This window comes from Dermacentor variabilis, chromosome 1, assembly GCF_050947875.1.
Source record: "Dermacentor variabilis isolate Ectoservices chromosome 1, ASM5094787v1, whole genome shotgun sequence".
NCBI lineage: Eukaryota > Metazoa > Arthropoda > Arachnida > Ixodida > Ixodidae > Dermacentor > Dermacentor variabilis.
Window position 1 is genome coordinate 74,380,209 of NC_134568.1, and position 14,531 is coordinate 74,394,739.

Below are 14,531 nucleotides of genomic sequence, written 5' to 3' on the forward strand. Positions count from 1 at the left end.
TCAAAATAATCCTAAGCCCTCCCTTGTGTTAGCTGTCATAGCTCACCATGTAGGTTTTGGACATAATGCCCCAACAATTGAAAGAACTGATATGTAGTAAAAATATAGGCAACATCTGATGGACACCTTCTGTCTTTTGGAAATAATGCCTGAATAGTTAGCTTAGTGTGCTCCCAGTTCTTAAGAATGAACTTCAATTTGTGTGTTGTATTGGATACCATCATGGCTAAAGCATTGGGGAAAACCTGCTTGAAGGTTATAACATTGTATACATTCAGAAAATATGTCCATGAAAGCAGGCCATGTCAGGTTTGAAGAAAATGTACCCTCTTGATAAGAAAAGGAATAGAAAGGAGTGGAAGCTAACACTATATATGGCATGGCAGATGACATGCCATATATGCATCTGTGCATGTAACAATTCTTGTAGAAGAACAGGGGAATATTGCAGTGTCTGTATTATATAGTTTGCATAATGCCTGCTAACTGCTCCAGAAGATTGCTTTGCTGCCTTAAAGTGAGCTTTTAGCTGCTTTGAAAAGTGGTCCTACTGGACTTGGACAAGTTGCATCACTACGGTGTCTGTTTAATAGACGTGTGCCTAATCCATAATGTTAAAGAATTTGCTGTAAGTAAACAGCTCTTACGTGCAAAGTATACTCACTTGAATAATGGTTGGTCATTGAGACTAAACGTGATTGGTGGCATACCTGTTTTGCGCGCAAGCACTGTCATATCGTTGCACAGCATTGCTGCATTCATGTGAAAGTGGCTTATTTGCATGAGTGCTTAAATGTTAGGGAATTGCATTTGTCGCCTGAATAAAGATTCTGGATGCTTTACAGCAGGCAGCCCAGCCTTCCATAGTAAAGCCAGCTGACGGTCAGCAGCACGGATCAGTCTTGACATCAACTCCTCCCAGGTCAACCATGCCATCAGACACTAAGGATGGCATCTTGACACCAAAACCGTTTATGCTGTCTGAAGGAGGTGCACAGTCATTTCTTACGTCAACACCTCTCGTGCGCAATGAAGCAGCAACATCAAGCGGTGGTTCATCTGGTGCTCCATTGGCACGGTCCGTGCCCTCAGAGAAATCTCAGTTGGTGCGTATTTATTATTCCTGAAAAAAAAAAAGTGCTCATTACAGTACGAATAGTCACTTCATCCATCCGTGGTGGCGCTTTTTTATTTTATTTTATGTATTTTATTTATTAGAATAATTTTGTATACAGCTAATGGCAGGGTTAGTAGTATTGGTTTAATTGTGCAGTGGTGTGCGATAACTCACTACACGTGGAGTCATAAATAAATTCCAGAATTTCAGTTGCACCTCAATAGTATAACAAACCTCGATTAATGTGAGGTGTAACAAACTTTTTTTAATTTCCCTATCTTAGTTTTCTTGAAACTGACAGTAAATACTCATAAACTTGACGGCTTTAGAACTGTGGGAAAATTCCTACATGACCAAATAACTTTCAAGCTATGCAAATATTCTTTGTACTGGCCGTGCATTGTGAATTTAGGTACTTGAATTAATCTGCAATCCAGCAGCTGCTGTCTACACGTAAAAACAGCAGCATATTACTCAAAGCATGCCGATGTTGGCACTGGTCTTCTGAAGAATACACTGGTGTGTCGGAGTCCAGAGTGTGCTCAGGCGTGCTTGTCAAGTACATATTTTCTTCATATGTGTGTACAGAGCAGATGCAAAAAGAATACATCTCCGTTCATGGTGCATTACCTGTAAAATAATGTAATGCTCCATGTCTTTGTATAGTGTGAGGGTCTGGTATACTGATCCCTCACGATAGCTACAGTGCATTGTTTGGCCTTCTTATAGGGCCTTCTGAACCTGAACATTATTGTATTATCCCGCCCGTGTACTGTTTTGTTGGTCAATCTTCCATTTTTCCCACTTTTGCACTGTGGTGCTGCAGCTCTTTGTTCAATTTGGCTTTATCACCCTTCATAAATTATATGTAACCTTTGCTTATGGAATACCTGTACTAAACTGTGCAGTAGAATTCAACCAATATGTGCTTTGAAATGCATAGTTGCCGCTTAAAAGACACAAATGCACAAACATAGATACATTGACAACATGCACACATTGACAAACATGTAGTGTGGGTCCTTTAGGTGACAAATAGTTATTTCGGTAAGTACCAACTAGGCCAAGAAGCAGTTCTTCTCAATGCGTGTTTTGTTGGACATCAGGAATAGATCATAGTAATAACAGGAAGAGCATATTGACATGGAACATATTAGCACTGTATGCATATTATTTTGTATAGTACATACTCCTGTGAGCAAAACTGTTTATGCTTTAGTTATCAGGAAAAATCAGTTTCTTGGCAGCCTGTGTTTAAGGGGAGACACGGGTCGAAAAATCGCGGTTTTCTAAAAAAAAAATCACTTTTTTGTTTTAAGCTGCATTGTCATCTTTGGTGTATAAACTTTTATTTCTGTAAATATCAAGCCGAAATTCGCACGAGAAGTCACCAAAAAATGCGCCTAAGTGAGCGGCGGTGACTCTATAGTCCACCGAAAGTTTAGAAAATTCGCGCCGTTTGCATCGTTCTCACGCAGTCGAGCCTCACCGGCCGCCATTTGCAATCATTGGGGCGTGCAGCGTCAGCCCTTTCCTCCAAAGTTCAATGGCTGTCAGTCTCGTATGTTCGCGGAGAATAAAAGAAAAACGAGAAAGAAGACGAGACTGTGGTGCGTTTTGAATTGCGCGCCATGCAGCGCGGCCCCGCCATTGGACGGCGGTGCTCCTTTTGTGCAGCAAAGCCGAACCACCGCCATAGCGCGTTCTCGCTAGCCGCACAGTTTCCCGTGTTCTCTCCGAGTTTTCTTGAGATGACAAGCCCGAAAAAGTGCAGTTCCGACGCCCGGAAGTATCGAACTCGGCACAAGTACCGAGGGAAACGGCGTAAGACTGTTAAAAAAACGACAGCCGGGAACGACGCCCGCGACTCTCCGACGTCGGTTAGGCCTACCGCCGACACCGGTCACCGCGACAGTGGTGAAATGGACGCTGCTGTGGATTTCGTGAGTGCATCGCAGAAAAAGATGGAATTCTTCAAAAGCGAATCAAGGTCGGTCGGTGCCCCTGCTGCTAGCACGGTGTTGTGCGAGATCGGCGCATTGACGGCACTGGTGACAGGTTCGGCATGCCCCACTTGCTGTGAACGGAAACTCGCCGTCCGAGAAGCAGCTGAGAAGCGCAAAGGACTTTCGTCGCACCTAGAGCTACGCTGCGAAAATACCGACTGCCCTGAATCTGTGCTTTCATTCACGCACACGTCGAAGCGGATCGTCTCGGCCGGTGCGTGCGGTGACTCCGGGGCGAACACTCGCTACGACAGCGGGAGCTCGCGCGACGGCTTTGCCGTAAACGTGAAGGCTGTTTTGGCAGCGCGTGCTATAGGAGTTGGATATGACCAGCTTTCGCGATTTTGTGCGATCATCGGCCTTCCAAAACCGCTGCATCACAAGACATTCCATGCTATCTCTAAGAAGCTCCATGGTGCTGCAATGGAAGCTGTTAGCCAAAACTTGGAACTGGCACGAAAAGTCACGAAGGACGCCGTTGGCGGCGGCGATGTGCCGGTCATGTTTGACGGCACTTGGCAAAAAAGGGGCCATAAAAGCCACAACGGAGTGGGCACAGCTGTGTCCCTGGACACAGGTCTTTGCTTGGACTTTGAAGTCCTTTCAAATTACTGTCTTGCTTGCAGTATCCACAAGGACATGGGTGATGATGATGAGGTATGGCAAGCCTTTCATCGTCCTGTATGTGAAAAAAACACTGAATGTTCATCCCATGCAATGGAACCAGAAGCAGCAGTGCGCATATGGCAGAGGACTTCGTCATACGAGACCCCACTGCGCTTCACAAGTTTCTTGAGTGATGGGGACAGCAAAGCCTTTACTGCCGTCTGTGGGGCTGAGGTGTACGGTGACACTGTCATCGAAAAAGAAGAGTGCACCAACCACGTCGCAAAACGCCTAGGCACTGCTCTGCGAAAAATGACAACGCCACTGCCACGAGGTGAAAAGCTAACAGTCGCAGCCATCCAGAAACTGCAGACATACTACCAAATAGCCATAACAAATAACAAGGGCAGTGTGCGCAGCATGTACACTGCTATATGGGCCTCCTATTTTCATTGTTGCTCCAGTGATGGGGCCAGCAGCCACAAATTTTGCCCTGCTGAACCAGATTCCTGGTGCAAACATAGGCGTGCTGAAGCACTGGGGGAGCCTACACCACGCCACACCCCCTTGTTGACAAAAGCTCAGGGCTTGGCAATTATGCCTATATATAAGCGCCTTACTGATGAGAAGCTCCTGGCTCGGTGCCTTCATGGCAAGACGCAAAACGCAGCAGAGTCTCTCAACAGTAAGATATGGCTGCTGTGTCCAAAAACGAAATTTGCTTCCCGGACATCTGTGGAGACAGCCACGGCTATTGCCGTGCTGTGGTACAATAAAGGCCATGCGGGCTTTGAAGAAGTGCTACAAGAGATTGGAGTACTTCCCCCAGGAGAGTTGGTTACACATAGCGACCATTCTGATGACATGCGCATAAAGAAAATGAACTTGAAGCGAACCGCAGAAGCAAGGGCGCACCGTCGTAACGCAGTGAAAAGGGCTCGCACCGAGGAGACCAACCGTAGGAGCCGGGAAGGGCCAAGCTACAGTGCAGGAGCATTCTAGAAACTTTTGTGTGCTTTCTGTGAAGCTGCTCTTGAGTGTGACAAAGATTCATGCAAAAACAATTGGATTTTGAAGAATAGAAGGTTTTGAAACTTTCAAACCTGTTTTTCTCATTTTCAAATTTTTTGATATTTTCGTGTCTTCCGGGAAGCCTTTTGTACACTTAGAATTGGTGTATACTAACGAAATTTGGCACACGTACTCTTGAAGGTATGTAGAATGCCGATATCTACTTGAAATTTCAATATCAGTCGTCAGTAATTACAACAGTACGAAGTTATGTCTCAGGGAACTGAAAGAAACAATGGCTGAAGTATCAAAATTTTTTGTCCCACTTCCTATAACTGAACAAGTCTTTTGACTAGATATCGGCACTCTGTGATCTACGAAGAGCTAAATAAGCTATAGCAGAATACCTTTTGTGAAAGTTTAGTTCATAAAAAAGTGCCCGTAAAGATCGCTATAATTTGTCATTCAGTATAATATAACTCGAGAACTATAGCAGCTACACAAAAACTAATTGCATATTTGAAATCTGCATAAAAAACTCTCCAGTTGGTTGAATTTTGAAGCCTCTGGTACAAATAATAAAAAAAAAAGTTGTTTCGAGGAGCCTCTCCCCTCAAGTCCTAAAAGTGACAAGTGCAGTGCAGCACTTCGCACATTGAGGATGCATGCTTAGACCCCACTGTAGGTTGGTTTTTTTTTATAGACCATATATATTTGCTCAAAGGGGTACACTAAGGTCAACAAAAAATTTTAGGGCATATCTTGGAAACTGAATTTCCTCTGTGTACCTCTGCCTTGCCCACTTGGCACTACTAGCGAGAGAGAGTTTTGTATAGCGTCAAATGCTTATGTTAGCATCAGCGAGCTATACAATGCTAACACTGTTGTATGCTGCAGAGCGTGGCCTGAACTAGTCCTTTAAAGTAGCGGAATTGAGTGAAACGTAAACATAAATGGCTGCCACCTAGATGTTAAAGTTTGCAAGTACAGGTAAATCAAATATACATACAAAATATTAATCTAATCCTATGCTGTATCCGTATTATCAGCACAACACCGACCACAATGGCAATGACCAATTCGTAAAAAATTAAGCTGTGCTGCTATCTATACAAAATACAAAGTTAAAGCAAAAATTGGAGGACGCTTAAGCTTCGCCTTCAAGAGTGGAATGCGACAGCGTTCCCGTCGACCCGCCAAGGGGTGTAAGACAATGGGCTACGGTGCAGCGACTACGTGCCCCGCATCGGACGCGGTGAGCGTCGAGCAACGCAGCGTTCGGCGCGACAACGAAATGTGCGCCTGAGCAAGCGACGCACGCCTGAGTCTTAGAAACAGCTCGTTTCTAAGGCAACACCGCGTTCACTAGAGGCGCTTTTGTACCGCTTTGAAGCATCGAACTCGTGGCTCAGTGGTAACGTCTCCGTCTCACACTCCGGAGACCCTGGTTCGATTCCCTCCCAGCCCATCTTGGAAGTTGCTTTTTATTTATGAAGTGCCTGCCGTGATTTATCGCTCACGGCCAACGCCGCCGACGCCGACACCGACGCCGACGACACCGGCTTTTCTGCGACACGAGCTCCTTAACGCTATCGCGTTAAAAATTCGTAACCATGGCCTCTGAAATCTGGCAGCACACTTCGCTTGTGATGTGCACTGCAAAATCTCAAAGGCCATGTACAGCCAATATATAGCTGTTTCTGTTAAGCCTAAAACTCTGGAAAATCGAGAATGAACTTGGAAACAACGCCATATTGTCTGTAATGCTTTGCTGTCGAAGCATAGTGAGGCAAACCTAAAGCAAATACATGTATCAGTTGAGAACATGTGGAAAAAGTGTGTAGGATGGCGACAGTGGCTACTGTGACAGGTGGTACCATGTTCCCTCATGCAAGGCTTCCCTTATGTGTGTTATTGTTTGTAACACTAAATTCCAGAAATAGTGTATGCTCGCAATAGCTGTAGCATCGCTGATGTGCTCGACATATGCACTATGTATCAATCAACACTCAATCCTTATGTTTGCTGCTATACTCTGGCTAAAACTCTCTATTACTTCGCTTATTGTAAAAAATCAACTGCATGAAGTAACCAACTATCAAAACTCTTTACACCTCTAATCAAGAAAAAAAAAAATTGTGTTGATGCACCGTGCCCTTTTGCTGCTCAGTAGGTGTACTAAAACGATTAAATGTCTGTTCAAGTTCCTTGCAGTAGGCTGAAAGCCTACGATGAATATGCGTATCTCGAAAGTGCTGTAGATGTGAAATTAGTGAAAATGATGACAATAATTTCATAAGCTCATTTACTAATGCTACCAAGTGTCTAGTGAGCCTAAAACAAAACTGCATAAAAAAAGTCGCATCCTTGTAGCAAATTGTAAAATAAGTTACAGGCAGGAACAGAGCTAAGCACATGGGCAAAGTGAAGGCACACAGAAAATGACACGTTGCGCTGATTGACAACTGTTATTTCTGTCTGACAATGTGAAGGTGAAGGCACACAGAAAAATGACACATTGTCAGACAGAAATAACAGTTGTCAATCAGCGCAACATGTCATTTTCTGTGTGCCTTCACCTTTGTCTGCGGGCTTATCGCTGTTTCCACCTGAATATACAAAAAAACAGCTAGCCGATGCCATCACGTTAATTTGAAATAAGTGTTCTTGTTCACCAATTTCCAAAATAGGCATTTATGGGCACTCTAAAAGTGATGCGAAACAACCTAATCTGAGACTAGAGTGTAGTAGACAGTGATCGAGTGGGCCGAACAGCACTCTCCCACCGAGCCGCCGTGTGTGGAAAAATTGTGCAAGGGCGCTGCAAGCGAATTGGATTGGGGCGGAGACACACTTTCCGGCATATTCAACGTAATTTTGCTGTGCACGCTGACATCTATTGCATGCGTATGCTCTTACAATGGTGCTTTATTTCAACTGCAAAGTTATATTGATTCTTTTTGCTACAAATACATGTTTGAGACGGGTTATATAACATGACGTCTTCAATTTTGCTGTTGTTGTCAAGTGCGTCGTCTGCTAGCGAGCAAGCATTCGTTGCATGGGCGTTGGCGGACGCCCAGTTTTTCTTGCAGAAGGTCTGTGCAGTGCAATTGTTTATCGTTTTACTTGCTTTGTTGTGCCCGTGACTCTTGTTGGCCGGTACCAAATGTAGCTTTAGCTAGGTGAACTGCTGTATTTAACACTGTTTTCCAAAGATAACACGCAATTTTTGCCACAGAAGCCGCCTATCTCCAAGATGGAGGTACCTAAGAAAATTTTATTGATATTGTGTCATTTCGCGCACGTTTCCTGTTGGTGGGATATTGACCAGGGACAACGATCAAAGAAAACAATATTATGGTGAAATAAACCAGGTTTATTAAATGCATGTCGTGAAGAGATGCAGATGACCAATGCACTTGCAGGTACATCTAAGGGTACATGACATATATATCCACGACCTATATGTAAGAGAAAAATTATCAGATATGCTAAATGCACTGACTGAAAGTGTAAAAACTCCCGACCGGAATAAGCGTGTTTCTTTTAAAAGCTGCACCAGCCCCAGGTGAACTAATAGACTTTCCGAGAAAAGGAATCAAGGCAATTATTGGATGTTAATATGAACAACAGTTTTAGGGAAAATATATTGCCTGTGAACTCAGACTGAATTGGGGAGACCGGGAAGTCTTTACCAATGTCATACCTGCCAACCCTCCCGATTCGCCCGGGAGACTCCCGATTTTTTACTGAACTTTCCGAATGTACAATCACTGTCTTATATCTCCCAAAAAGTGGTCTCTGTTCGCGCAATAATGGTTTTTGCGAAACCGGCACCGCGGAATCTACAGCCACATTGTAATCGTCAGCATCACCAACAACGGCTGCACTAGCACCATCGGTATCATAGACTAATCTGGAATTCCAATGGCGGAGTTGGAGCAGCCGACGGACTCCGCGAGCGAACACTCGACACTGGCCTAGAGCAACGCCTCCAAATCTGCGAGTGGAACACAACCTGCGCCGCCGGAGCAAGGCGGAAGCGGAACTTCTATCCCCGAGTTACCCAGTATGCCTCGCGTGTTGTCATTTCCTTCCGCTGTTTGCTCCCAGCACCACCGCACCAGTCACTTGTCTCTTCAGCGCCGTTCACCTGTTGTTGCTTCAAAAGTGCGGAATGGATATCTCGGAAAGCGTGCAGCAGCTTTTGCTTCCTCGCGAGTCGTGACCGGTGGTGCCTCCCAGCAGACAAATGTGATAAAGGAAATATGTCACGCAGAGTTCCAGTCCACTCCGCCAATTTTGGCGGAGCATCTTTGTCTGCTCCACGGAGTGACTCCCGCTCTGAATCCACTCCGACTCTCTCATTGGAACACCTTACTCCCGCCCTCACTCTGTCATTGGAACAAACTTGCTCCGAAACGAGCAGAAAAACTCTCTCCGACTCCGCCATTGGAATTCAACATAAACAGCCGACTACAGTGCCTAGTAAGCCGACCAAAGGAAGATCCAGTGTAGCTCTTGCATTTCATGCATGCCTTCCTCCATGGTGCATCTTGTTGTTGCTGCTCGTGTGTACAATTAGTGTTGGCTAGGCCGCCTGTGTGCGGTGCACTGTGTAAAGTTAGAATCCTCATGTGCTTGATGCCATGGCACTATCAAAGCCCAACAAAAGGTATTTGCAGAAATTTTTGCGGTCTTCTGAATTTTTGTGCTTTTTGGCATCAAGAAAAGGAGAACATTTTGCATTTTGTACAATGTGTGGATGCGACGTCAGCGTGTCTCGCGGTGTCAAAGGCGACTTGAAACTGCATGTTTCCACGGCGAAGCATCAAAGCTATGTTCGCACTGCTGAGCAGCAAGGCAATGTAGTGAACTTTCTCCAGAAGAAGAGTGACGACAGTGTTGTACGTGTGGAGTGCCTGTTTACAGGATTCCTCGTCGAACACAACCTACCCTTTAGTGTCAGCGACTACGTTGGGCCTCTTCTAAGGAAAACATTTCCGAAATCTGAAACTCTGAACCGCAACTCTGAAGAATGCGGAGGTGGCCAACCTGAAATTTATTTCGCAGGCATTGCTCTCGAGTCTTCGTTTCTTTATTCAGAGTTTTCCTCAGCTGCTGCCCCGTGATTCCAATGAATCTGCCGAAGACGTTTTAGATGCTCTCGAAGCTACAGTACAGGCACACAGTCTTCCAGAGGAGATTCTGAAATATGAAAGGTGGGATGTGCAGTGGTCTAGGGTTGGAAAAATGAAAAACACTGATGGAAAACAGATGTTTCACCGAGTTGCCAAGGTAATGTTGGATTTACTCGTGATACCGCATAGCAACGCAGAGTGAGAGGATTTTTAGCACGGTGCGAAAAACTACGACTGAATTCCGCTCATCAATCTGCAACACAACCCTCCAACACCTGCTGCTAGTGAAGGGCCATCAGTCTGGACCATGTTTTGAGCAAAGCTACTTCGACAAATTTTTGAAGTGAGCGAAGTCTGCTAATGCAAGGTCCTGCAAAAGGATTCATCGAACACTGACTGAAAGTTTGAACGAAACATCGCCCCCCCCAGCCCCACCGGAAGTTGAACAGTGAACGCACCCCCCACCCTTTCTCCCCCGTTGGCGCTAATAAAAAGTCTCCCGATTTTTTATCTCGCCAGGTTGGCAGGTATGCAATATAATCTCTTTGGCATGTCTTTGGGTCTCCTTCAGTGTGCCAACAGGCGATGTGAAGTAGAAACATATAGTCTGATCGAATGGTATTTCTTATTCTGATCGTATTCGACTTCAGAATTCACTATTAAAAATCCAGAGCCATTCCACTCTATGAAGGTGGATGACCAGCGGAGCTGTATCTAACTGTAAAGAAAAAAAAATGAAACAGCAAAACAGTATAACACTAATCTGCACATTGTTGTGTTTCTTTGTTTTTACTTTTATCTCATGACCACAGTAATTGCGGCTTTGTAGTCGCAATGATAGATGGTCATGGACTCTGTAATAACAATGGAGTTGTTCTTTGTGAATCTTAGTTTTATGCACGACCGATGGCGCGGCGTGGAGACATTGGTCTTGGTGTAACATTGAAGGCCGTACCTTTCCAAGAGAAACACGAAGAACCATTTTCTATCGGGACGAGACATCAACGATAGTCACCCACAATGACGATGGGATTGGAGTCCACGAGAACAATGCACCCAAATGTGTCGATCATAAAGTCTTCAAGGTCCCTCTTTGACGTTTCGCGATGAACATATACGGTGGCAACAACGATTCTGTCCCCAGTCTGTACGGCACAAGCATCGGCACATTCCATGGCAAGCCTATCGGCTGTCGTCGGCAAGGCATAGGGCGCAACAGCTACGCTGTCGTTTGCTTAGATAGCAGTGCATCAAACCATCATCCATCGCCCATCACCACTTTTGACACATCTGGCCTCAAATGCAGCTGGGACACATACGCTGATACGATTTTGCCTTATGCTTAAGCTATTTTATCTCTATATTCGCCACCATCGTTTTTGCCTACACACATCATAAAATGCTGGAAACTAGCCTAAGACAGCTCCACTGTAAAATTATCGAATATCGACTCCCGATAATTCGAAGCCGCTTAATTGGAATTTTCGGTTAATTAGAAGTGAAGTGCTGGTCCCGTCAGTTTTGCATGTAATCCTATAGAAGAAATCGCTCGATAATTCGAAGTCCTCATCCAGTAATATTGTTTAATTGGAAGTTAATTTTCAGCCGGGATCCTCGAGGTGACCGTCATTCTTTGGTAGAATGTGCAATTTTTCAAGTGTTGCAACAGTTCCGTGCTCCGCGTTGGTGTCATCGCCACCGCAGCCGCCCGCAACGCCATCCTTCTTGGAGCGGCGCGATTATTCATTGCTACGGCTGCCATGGCCTCCGCGATCAACTCCGGCGGGAGGCGAAGCGGCTCCCGCCGGAGGCCACGCGCGGCTGCCGCGTGTGGCCGGAGCTGATCGCGTAGGCCACGGGGGTGCCATAGGTGCATGCAGCGCTGCATACTGGCAGTGGCAAGATTGTGCGAGATTAGTCTTGCAGCGTGCGCAGTGTATGTTGAGGCATGTGTTTTGGTCGAGCGCCTTTGTGCGGGAAGCTCGTAGGCTAGGTTGTTCCACGAGTGATTCGGAATTGACTGTACTTAGTTGCGCAGTTTATAGCCATGGCAAACCGTGGCTCTTATCGCACGCTCGACCTGGCAACGAAAGTCGAGGTTTTGAAGGAAGTTGAGAAGGGAGGTGCCGCCAAACAAGACATAGCGCGGAAGTACGGGATCAAGCCGAACGCGCTCTCTAACTATACATCAAGAACAAGCGCACAATAATGGATGCATTTGAGAACGACAAGTTCAAGACTTCTCGGAAGCGAATGCGCACCGGCGCTTACCCAGAGTTGTAGAAGGCTCTGCTGGTTTGGATTAGGGAGGCCAGGAGCAACAAACTTCCTCTCAGCGGAGACATCGTTGCGATGAAAGCCCGAACGCTTGCAGCAATGTTGGGGATCGATGACTTCGTTTCGTTAGATGGATGGCTGACGCGCTTTAAAGATCGCCATGACCTGGTTTTCAAGAGCGTGTGTGGTGAAAAGGCGTCCGTTAACCAGGAAACATGCGCCACGTGGAAGGACGGAAAGCTGCGTGAATATCTTGCCGAATACAGACCGGAAGACATCTTCAATGCAGATGAGACTGCACTCTTCTATCGGCTTCTACCAGAGAAGACCCTGACATTGAAGGCCGACGACTGTCCTGGGGGCAAATGCAGCAAGGAGAGTGTGTCGGTGCTGATCGCGGCAAACATGACTGGCACGGAATGATGTCGGTTACTTGTGATCGGGAAAGCCGCGAAGCCGAGATGTTTTAAAGGCGTGAAGACGCTGCCTGTGGACTATGAGGCGAACAAAAAAGCGTGGATGACGGCCGAAATCTTCAAGAGCTGGATAAGCAAATTGGACCGCAAGTTTGCTGCTTCGAACCGCAAGGTGTTGTTCCTTGTCGATCACTGCAGTGCTCACGTGAATGTGCCAGCCTTGAGTGCAATACGCCTCGCATTTTTGCCTGCAAACACAACGGCTGTTTTGCAGCCGATGGACCAAGGCATCATCAAGAATGTTAAAGTCCTGTACAGGCGGCACCTCCTCGAGCGCATGATTTTGTGTATGGATAGCTCCACAAAGTACGAGGTGAGCCTGCTTAGTGCCATCCACATGTTGGCGCGAGCATGGGATCGTGTGAAGCAAGAAACAATCGCAAACTGCTTCAGGGCTTGCGGTTTTGTGGCAGCTTCTTCGGAGGATGCCTCTGAAATTTCAGCGGAGGAAGCGTCAACAAGCGAGCTTGACGGCACTGATTTTGGTGATGCTCTCGGGGACGTCAATTTTGAAGATTACGTCGCCGTAGACAAGGCGGTCGAAACGTGCGGTGCGCTGACGGATAGCGAAATTGTAGAGATTATTCGGCCCCAGTAAGCGACCCAGGAAAGCGACGATGACGTTGAAGGCGAGCCGCAACCTAAGGCTGCCGATGTAGCTGCGGGCCTTGCTCTTGCGGAGCGCTTCTTTGCCGCTGAAGGTAACGCGGAAGAAGCGTTCCGCCACATCTACAGCCTGCAGAACTTGCTTTCAGCAGCGCGATTTGGCAAGAAGAAGCAAATCAAGATGACCGACTATTTTTCTTAGAGAAAATACTTGATTTCGCCACAAATAAAGTGCTGTTTTTTGTGTTTTGTGCTTAATTGGAAGTTCGTTTAATTCGAAGTTTTTTGCGGTCCCCGTGAACTTCGTATTAATGGGAGTCGCCTGTAGCCGTTTCCATTCGAACAGCACTTTTGAAGTGTCAAAGGTGAAGGGCCGTTGCAACTGAGAACTCTTATTCCAAATGATGTGCTGCTAGAGAGTCGTGGCTGTTGAGCAGAGGCACACCAGTTATTGAGAGAATTAATGCATTCGCAATTGCAGTTAATGCATGCTAATCGGTTCTGCTCAACAAGTTCCTAGCTGCCATCCAATATAAGGGTCCCGTTTTGGGGCACCTTGTAAATCTGCTAACTTAATTCAGGCAAGGAAAAAAATTTTTTTTACAGTCTCACTTTGTCTGCAAGGCATTAAAACTGGGCTCCTAATGTGGTACCACAATTACCTTCTTCAGTGAACACAGCAGATCTACAAATATCTCTCCATGTATGTGAGGCATGCTGTTCCTTTAATTGCTTCATTATGTTCCTTACGATAGTGCACCAGATAACTGAAAGTAGCTGTTTATAATACAGAAGCTGCTTAGTTGAGCGAACGCACAGTTGGGAACGGCATTACATTTACGAGAGGTGCGCAACGGCTGCGGTCGTGGCGGCAGCCTCGAATGCTTCCTTTCTCTTGTAGGTCAAAATATAAGATAAGCATGACATGGTTTTCTCAGAAATCAGACTAGAGAATAATTTCTTTCGTTTTCACCCCTAAAAATAAAGCCAAAGGACACAGCTACCTTCTTTCTTTTTCTGTTCCTATTTTTAAATAAACGAATTCTGGCGTTTTACTTCTGGCGATATGATTATGAAGCATCCTGTTCGATTCTCACCACCTGGGGATCTTTAACGTCCAGGGTGGAGCTGACGTCGACAGACAAAGGCGTCAAGGGCGGGACTGTCGTTGCTTGTAGAGCGAAACAATCTGTGACTTGGGTGATGTCGTCGCAATACGCAATTGCGGTACCCTTCTGGATGTGATGGCATTCGTTGCTGAAGCTCATGAGTAGAACTTCCGCATGCC

At 45.9% G+C, this 14,531-nt stretch overlaps 2 protein-coding genes across 8 annotated transcripts in view; both read left to right on the forward strand.

Annotated features, from left to right (window-relative positions):
• Window positions 1-14,531, forward strand: part of LOC142579570 (uncharacterized) — a 303,963-nt gene that overhangs the window by 179,669 nt on the left and 109,763 nt on the right. For 5 of the 7 annotated variants that reach the window (XM_075689924.1, XM_075689954.1, XM_075689963.1 and 2 more), the window contains exon 21: window positions 846-1,106. The exons of 1 other annotated variant lie outside the window; for it this stretch is intronic. In XM_075689924.1, the coding sequence (XP_075546039.1) occupies window positions 846-1,106 (261 nt within the window). The remainder of the gene's footprint in view (window positions 1-845; window positions 1,107-14,531) is intronic. One more of the 7 variants, XM_075689930.1, reaches the window with a different exon arrangement.
• On the forward strand, window positions 2,378-5,293 carry LOC142579598 (uncharacterized). The gene has a single exon (XM_075689982.1). It carries the CDS (start codon window positions 2,749-2,751, stop codon window positions 4,729-4,731), a length of 1,983 nt encoding a protein of 660 aa, XP_075546097.1. The 5' UTR covers window positions 2,378-2,748; the 3' UTR covers window positions 4,732-5,293.